This window comes from Gekko japonicus, unplaced genomic scaffold, assembly GCF_001447785.1.
Source record: "Gekko japonicus isolate JY-2015 unplaced genomic scaffold, Gekko_japonicus_V1.1 scaffold667, whole genome shotgun sequence".
Lineage (NCBI taxonomy): Eukaryota > Metazoa > Chordata > Lepidosauria > Squamata > Gekkonidae > Gekko > Gekko japonicus.
In genome coordinates, this window is record NW_015163623.1 from 361940 (window position 1) to 370864 (window position 8925).

At 43.7% G+C, this 8925-nt stretch overlaps 1 protein-coding gene across 1 annotated transcript in view; it reads right to left on the reverse strand.

Annotated features, from left to right (window-relative positions):
* Window positions 1-8392, reverse strand: part of PDCD1LG2 (programmed cell death 1 ligand 2) — a 23180-nt gene extending 14788 nt beyond the window's left edge. The window contains exons 1-2 of the mRNA XM_015407466.1: window positions 8222-8392; window positions 846-914 (exon numbers count right to left, since the gene is read on the reverse strand). Coding sequence (XP_015262952.1) covers window positions 846-912 — 67 coding nt within the window. The 5' untranslated portion in view covers window positions 913-914; window positions 8222-8392. The remainder of the gene's footprint in view (window positions 1-845; window positions 915-8221) is intronic.
* Between the last annotated feature and the right edge of the window lie 533 nt (window positions 8393-8925).

The following is an 8925-nucleotide window of genomic DNA, read 5'->3' on the forward strand; positions in this document are numbered from 1 at the left end:
GAAAGAGATACGGCACCCTTACCAGAGGATGCCAGGAAGCAGTGAAAGAGGCACTGAGCAGCAGCTACAGCACTGTGCAGGCAGACATGGAATGGGAAGCTGATCATGGCATGGGTACGGCTGACAACATCATTTGCTGGTGCCAGGTTCTTTTAGCCATTCAATAGCTGTATATCTGCATGGTGCTGCAGACCTGGGACCTCTGTCACCCCATCCTGATGCATTCCAGTAAGCAGCACTCTGCAGCAGGAGCTAGAATCTTTCCAGGAAGTCAATACTCAAGCCATTGTTGGTACCAGGAGTATTAGCCTGTCCTTTTGTCAGTCTTAAAACCCAGCCTAGCACTTAAAACCCAATCCTATGGGTATACTGAGAAAGTGAGAGGCTGTGGTGGGTGGGGATTGTTTCTCTACATTGGGTTTCTAAGGTCACTTTCCTGGATATGGGCTCTGCTCAAATAAAAACCAGGCCATATGCTCATGGATGGATGTCTGACTACATGCCTTGCTTCAAACCAGAATGCATTTTGTTTCTTGTGTACACAGCATTTAAACAAATGAAACTTGAGCAACAGCATCTATGTGCTCTTGTGTATTCCCCCCCAACATTGAATGCAATGGGACCTGTCTCCACTTCTCTCCCCATTCAAACAGTTTCAATTCTCCATTTACATTTCCTGCAAGCTTTCTGATTTGGTGGACTTTTTCTGACCTTGGAATTTAGAAACTTCAGTCAGCAACCCAAGCCTGTTAAGATTGTTTTGAAGCTCTTGGGCTAAGTCTAAGTGAAATGAACCATTCTCTGGAGACTTTATGTTGAAAAACTATCCAAGAAAATGCTCTCACCTGTCATCAAATGAAGCTGGATATCAAGTAACACAACTGGCAGGAGCTTGAACATTTTCCTAGACATATCTAAAAGACAATGTTAACTTCATAAATATTTTCAAATATGTCAGCAGGTCAGCACAGGCCAAAGTGTTTTGAAATGTTGTTGCTTATGAAAGGCTTCATCCTAATAACTAGTTTGCCAAAAAGTAAATGGCTGTTTCCTTCTAAAGTACTGCTTTAATTTAATCTTGCATTCTTGAGGGAACAGAATGTATGACATGCTATTCAGTGGCAAAAACATTTCGGTGTAAAATCAGTCCATAAAGTAGGATGGGGGGGAGGGAGTAGGATGGAAATAAAGCTAAAACCAGATAACTGCCCTTCACCCATCTCCATGAACATATATCTGAATAAGCCTCCAAGATGGTACCAGCCACATGTACTGTATGATGGTCTCCAAGAACAGTTGTTCTAAATCGATGCCACTTTGGACAATGCACATATTGGGCACTAATTCAGAGGTATCCCCTGGCCGCCACCAGAAGAGTCACAAATACTAAGGAAGAAAAATTGCCTATTTTTACAACATTTGCCACCAATAAATTACATGCTGACTTCCACCATCCAAGGCAGGGCTCTTAGTCTGCCTTAGCAGTAAGCTGGCCTTGCAGTACAGGAAATGTGGGACTGGGTAGTTAGGTGATGCTTGGCACCAACTGATCCCCGCCCATGAAATCTAGGATAGATAACCTCTTTATCAAATGTAGAAAATCAAAAGCCACCAGAAAATACTCAAGAACACTAGCCCCATTGGGACCAAAAAAAAAGATAAAGTCACCCCTTCGATCAATCTCTGTATAACCATTTAATATAGTAAGTTCTCTTTGTATAGAAAATTCAAAGAGCCTTAGACCTGCCCTATTAATACTGGTATCTTTTGATGCTCTTGAATACATTAAAGAGAATAAAGTATCATCAACATTAAAGCCCAACCAGGTGGACAGTAAAGCTTCATTGTTGCTTCCAACTCTGGTGTTAAAGTCACCTGCTAAAATAACCATCATATCTGGAAGACTCTCCATCGGTTCATCATATAACCCTACTAACATATTGCAGTTTTCATTCATGGATAGAATACCAGCATCTGGAGGTAAATAAGTTGAAATAAAAATCAAGGGGAAATTATCCAGGGTAACCAAAACAGCCAAAGCCCAATCATTAGACATCAAGAGTTGAGGTAATATTTAATGCTGGAGATTAGACATGCTAATCCAGCCCTAGGTCTCCTTCTCCTATTCTCTAAGGAAGCTTTCCTGGTGAATGAAATATAACCAGGAAGAGCAACGTAATTTAAAGCCCATGTTTCTTGAAATAAAATGATACTGTATTTGGGTTAGAAATGAAATAACATGTGGCATTCGACTTTTACTATTCCAGCCGGCTATGTTCCAACAATTTGCCTTGAGTGGTCATAAGTTCTCGCATTGTTCAATACCTAGGACAGCTGTTCCAGTGCTACCATTCTTAGGCCATATCTGGAGTATTGGTTCAAGGGGAACAGGGGAGCCCTGCTTGCAGGGGAGGTAGGGTTGCCAAGTCGGGTGTTGTGCCGCAGCGGGGGAATCCTGGCTGGCATCTGGAGCGTGCGTGCTGCACGAACGTCAACCAGAAGTGACGTGACGACGCCGGGCACACTGGGGCGGGGCCATGACCATCCGAGGGAAGACCATAGAGTTTTCCCTCGGATGACTGTGCCCCGCCCCCAGCGTGCCCTGCGTGGTCGCGTCCCTTCCGGGTGATGCGCACATCAGGGTGGGGCTCCCCCCAGGGCCTGATCCGCCAGCGGCAAAAAACGCGCCTCTGGGGCGGGGGGTTCCCTGCCCCCCGGGGGGACTTGGCAAGCCTAAGGGGAGGGTGGTCTACAAATCGAATATAAATAAATAAATAATTCATCTCCTCATTTTAGGGAAATGTAGAAACTTGTTTGTATTTGTGCCTGATGGAGAGCTTCTTAATTCAACAGGTCTATCTTCTTTTGGGCAGTCACGAGTCTGACAAGCTTCCTTTACCTCCACTAAGTTATTTTGTTTTAATGTATTAGATGCACTTCCATGATTTACATTTAATTTTCCAATTTTAATTAATTTAGCTAGAAGCTGGTGCATACAAACAATGATATTTGATTGCTCTAAAAGAGCCCCAAGTGATTTTAGAAGGCTATAATCAACTGCATCTAGATCTTTTTATTTAATGGACAGAGAGATAACGAAAGTTTCTTAAAGGCCAAATCAGTATTTTCCCTTGCCTTAAGCAAAGGCTGCTAATGGTTGTCTGGAGCTATGTCAATCAATAAATTCTCTTTCCCGTTTTGTCCCGGGGGTGGGGGGGAGATCCTTAGGCCTATGTAGCTGACTATGTTCAGTAGTTGGAACTTTAAATATCTGGGGGAAACTGCCATGGGAACACAACCATTCAAGGTTAGGCATAATCTGAGATGGAATATTGGGCGAAAAAAAGAGAAGCATCTTTCACAAAATCCATCTGAAGGGGGCATAGCATTAATAAGTGGGCCAGAGTCCAAAGGGTTATGGTCTCCTACCAAATTGCCCTCCTCTTCTATAAATAGGGGATCTTCAATACTATCAGTACTCTCTTGCAGAGCTTGAAACCTATTATGAGTCTTAACATAGAATTTTTAAAAAGTCCTCAGGTCTACTTTGTTTGGGGAATGGCAGAGGAGAGTCATCAAGAGGGCAGCCTCTTTTCTTAGACATAATAAGCAGGGCTATTTTGGGGCAGGAACGCACAGGAACGGCGTTCCGGCTCGCTCCCAAGTTGGCCACGCCCAGCAGGAACTCATTAGCATAGTAGGCCACACCCAACAGCAGAAACTCATTAGGATTGGCTACATTAGGGGTGTGTGGCCTAACATGCAAAGGAGTTCCTGCTACAAAAAAGCCCTGGGTTTTGACAACAAACAAGGTAAACAGAATAACAAGCAAAAGGTGGGTGTGGCTGGATAACCACACTTCTGGTAACATGGGGGTGCATCCTAATGTGCTAATGAGCTGTGCTGGCAGGGGTGTGGCCTATTATGCTAATGAGTGCCTGCTGGGCTTTTTCTACAAAAAGAGTCCTGATTATAAGTAAATAAATACATACAAATTAATTAAAGTAATTCATAACAGAAAGTAAAAAAGAAAAAGAAAAGATTATAATTTACTTTCTGTTACGAATACAAATACAGGTACACATACTAAAGCAAATTGGTACTTTAACAAGGCAACCGTAATGGGCTTTAAAAAAAGAAAAAGAAATAAAGAAAAAAGGTAATAAAATATATATAATGCAGATCTTCTATTGCTTACCAATACCAACCAAACTTCCCTCCCTCCCTCATCCCACATGGCTAATTAAGTTAAAACTAAGGTTTGTGTCTTCACAAAGACTCCTTGATTAGAACGGATATGGTAACACTGAACTACAGCTTTTGATTTGAAGGATTACAGGCATCGTTTGATTTGTTGTTGTTGTTCAGTCGCACAGTCGAGTCCGACTCTTCGCGACCCCATGGATCATCTCCCTCCAGGGTATTTGAGCTTCAGTTTCATTATCTGGCCTTCCAGGGAACAGTCAGGGTTGATTTTTTTTAGGATTGACTGATTTGATCTTCTTGCAGTCCAAGGGACTCTCAAGAGTCTTCTCCAGCACCATAGTTCAAAAGAATCTATTCTTCGGCGCTCAGCCTTCCTTATAGTCCAACTCTCGCAGCCATACATGACTACTGGGAATACCATTGCTTTGACCATGCGGACTTTTGTTGGCAGGGTGATGTCTCTACTTTTTATCATGCTGTTTAGGTTCGCCATCGCTTTCCTCCCAAGGAGCAGGCGTCTTTTAATTTCATGGCTGCTGTCACAGTCTGCGGTGATCTGGGATCCCAGGAACGTGAAGTCTGTCACTACTTCCACGACTTCCCCTTCTATTTGCCAAGGAGTGATGGGACCGGATGCCATGATCTTAGTTTTTTTGATGTTGAGCTTCAAGCCCACTTTTGCGCTCTCCTCTTTTATCCTGAGGAACAGGCTCTTTAGGTCCTCTTCACTTTCTGCCATTAGAGTGGTATCGTCTGTATATCTGAGGTTGTTGATCTTTCCCCCAGCAATCTTAATTCTTTTGATTACACATCATTAATAAACCAGGTTTATCAGCACTCAGTAACTATATATTGCACTTCCATGCATGTAACTGAGCCCCACTGTTGTTTTCTAAATTAAACACAACTTTGGGAGGAGAAACTTTGAAGCACTGGGAGGATGCTTTCCCCCCCCACACACACCACTTCCATAATCCAACAAACGCCTTCAAATGGCTTCTTCCCACATGGGGTTTTAAAGTTTCCTTCGAATATGCATTTTGATCCCAAGAAAGGAAAGAATACCTAAGAAGGACAATTCAAAGTGAGGTAACAGCATGTGAGGAAGAAGTGAAGTATGTTTTCCTCCATCACATCTCCTCTGTCAATCACATCCCCCCCCCAATGCGGTTTATAAAACAAAAAGTGGTTTGGTGGAGGGGGAGGACATGGCCACACTGTGGGTACAGAGACGGGGGAAATGGCTGCTGTATTGGTGGAAACAGGAAGTCCCAAATTTTAGCACCCAAGCAACAGCCAATCTAGCCTTGCTGCAGTCCTTCACAAAACTTCACAGTACAGCAGGTTTGGGAAATATTGGAGAAAAGTCAGGGAAACCCCAGGAGGCGCACTAATACACCATGATGCTGTGAGGAAGCAGGAAAAAGCCCAGCTCCCAGCAGCAAATAACCAACGCAAATAACCTGTTTGGAAATGTCTTCTGTCAGCATGTCTGATCTTCCATAAAAGGGGAATCCACTGCTGTGTCAGAAAATCCCTAAACTGTAAAATTGCCCGATATGTTTTCACAAACACTGGGGACAAACACTGGGATGCCTATCCACCCCAGAGAAGCAGGATGTTCACCTCATACTCAGGGCCAAAATACGTTTGACATATGTCAGGAGTGGACACGTGCTCAACCTGACTCATAGTCAAACAGAGTGAGGTTTAATTTTTTTTTAAATTTCCTTGTCACCCAGTGTGGCCCCAAACACTGTAAGGGGAAGGAGAGGCCTCAGGATCTCTTCCCATCCATTTTCGTGGTCACATGGATCCAGAGGAAGCCAGGAGCCGACAGTCTCCTCCCTGCACCCACAGCCATTTCAGCTAGCAAAGATAGTGCTCCCTCTTTGCAGTGTTTAGAGCCACACAGGGTAACAAAGACATTTTTGAACGTTTTTAAAAATTAGTCCGTACCCTGATTGACTATGAGTCAGGTTGGGTGCCTGTGTCCCAACACACATCAAACATAACCTGTATTTTAACCCTTAGCAAGCATACTGCATAGAACTGTCCTACTAGAAGTACCTCTGACTTGCGATACCACAGACTCTACCCCTCAGGAGGGAAGAAGGGGTCTTTTCCTGATAAGAGAAGGACCTAAGGTAGCTAATAACTCTGTGCTCTCTGCTGTTTATGGAGATAAAGGGAAGTTTGAAGTGTCAAAGTAAGCCATTAATTTGAAGGGGGAGGAATATATGCAGTGTCACATCCTGGAACAAGGAAATTCCCTTGAAGCATTTACCAGATACTGAGATAGCATAACTTAGAATGGGGGATGTGAGGCTTGGCTTCAGTCCACAAGTGACAAACACAAAGGAAATCACACATCTGCATACAGGCATCCTAGGAATGGGGTTTCTTCAGCTTTATCAGTTTGGAGCTGGTTAAGTAAAATGACCAAATGCTAAAATTCTAGCCAATATAAACTAACTCTATTGCACTGACATAACCTGGTCTCCCCATCCCTGCTAGTATAAATCCCTAGATTTCTAATAGTATTTACATTATTGTTGTTGGATAGTCCCTGAATATCCCTTCTGATAAAAGACACAACCTGATCTTGAATGGTTAAGACTTATCCATTTATCTTTGGGGTATTTCCTGATATCAGTTAAATTTTAGACGTGGGAAAAGTTAACAGACTATGTGACTCAGTTTGTAATGAGATTAATATGATTAAGACTAGATGTGTATTTAAACTGATTAGAAGATCTCCTCTCTTGGGTTTTTAGTCAGTAGTGGGTATCTTTTCTTTATCCCCTTAAATGTAGTCCCCTTCCTTATTTCTGTTATAGTTTGTAGTTTTAATAAAAATGCAATAAAGATTCCCCTTTGGGGAGCAAAAAAAAAAAGACTTATCCATTTATAATGCCATCATTTTTCAAGAAGTGGAAGTTTATCTCCACTGCAGCAATGGTGTGCCAATATTTGGTCTCTTTAGGCCCTGTTCACATGAGGCATTTTGGGCCGGGAGAGGGACGGATCGGGGCCGCATCAAACGGGCGCGATCACACAGCAACATCTGGCAATCGTGCCGTGGCCGTCCCCGATCCGTCCCAACCGCCCAAAACGCGAATCAAAAAAGAACCAAGTACCTGGGTGGTTCAATTGAATGGGCCGCGGCAAATGCGGCCGTGGGATCGCCGGCGCGCCTTTTCACCGGCGCATCCCCTGCCCCCTGCCGTACTGCGCATGCTCGAGCATGCACAGTTCGGCAGCCTCCCCCTCCCACTCGTCTCTTCCTCCCCGGCATCTGATCGTGCCAGGGAGCAATGGCGCGTGGCTAACGGGATCCATGAGATCCCACCGCGGTGTTTCTTTTTTGGCGCGGCTTTTAAAAGCCGCGCTTCGCCCCGTGTTTTCCCTGCCGTGTGGCAGGGGCCAAAGTCTTTTTAAAAAATCCATTTTTCTTTAAAAGGTATACATCTCCTGTGCCCTTGCTGTTAACAGATTAAAAGGGGGCAAAAAGGTTTTCTACTGTACCAAGCCCCCCCCCCCCTTTGTTTTATCAGCAATTACTGCTTTGGCTGAAGGCATTCTCATTGCTCCAACTTTAGGACTGCCTTTATACAAGACATCCATAGATAGACATGAGAACCCTATACATTGCATACCTGATGTGGATGCAGATGTGCATTATGAGGCTCTTAAGAGTCCTAGAACTGGCAGGGAGCCTCTTTTCGGATGGAGAGGACTGTGTAACTATAGTTGAGGCTATAATTTTTTGTACAAAATTAATGCTAAATCAAATACACACAGATTTGCCAATTATTAACAGCTCAGAGTATTTACCAATTCCCTGTAGGTTTCATATTTTTTATATTAAGACATTTTTTGGACAAAACTAAGTGCTTGTTCTTAAATGCATTACAACTACTCTCGTACTATATCAGCTGCATTATATTATATTAAGTCAGATCTCCATCACAGTGGACTTGTTCAGATTTTCCCCAGGCAAAAGAACACTGACCTTGTTGAGAAAGGCAGGCAGGAATGAAGAATCATACTTCCTTCTCAGCAGCTTCTCAGAGAAACTTGTTCTCCGAAGGCTCAGATACTAATTTAAACAAGCCTTCTCTGGGAAATCTGTTTGAGGAAATCAGAAGTTCAAGTTTGTGGTTTCTCTTTCATGTTTGCTTCTTCTCCATCACAGCCAGTAATGTTTGAAATGCAGTTTTTAGCTCTGGGCTGGGAAATAACTCAAGATTTTGGGGGTGGAGCCTGAGGTAGGCAGGTTTGTGGAGGTGAAGGACTTCAGTGCCATAGAGTCCACCTTCCAAAGGGGCCATTTTCTCCAGATTTCTGTCACTTGGAGATCACTTGTAATCCCAGGAGACCTCCAGCGATCACCTAGAGGCTGGCAACTCTAGTTTGAAAAGAACCAAATCCATCACTCAGTGGCCAGGCTGGACACTCCCAGAGAAATCCTACTGGCTTGACAGAAGAAAGCTGGAAATGGAAAGACTTGTGCATCCAACCAATTGGCTTCCCATGTTGGTTCCAGCTGCCCGGGAGTAGGTGATAGGACTGAATCTTCTGAAGAAGAGAAAAAGAGATCGGGGGGGGGGGGTTCATGGTGCGGAAAAAGCCTGGAGAGTTTTGAGGCAACAAGTCCCTCAGAGAGTGGTATATGGACAGGGAGTCTACCCCCATTTTTATTTTAGCCACAGCCCT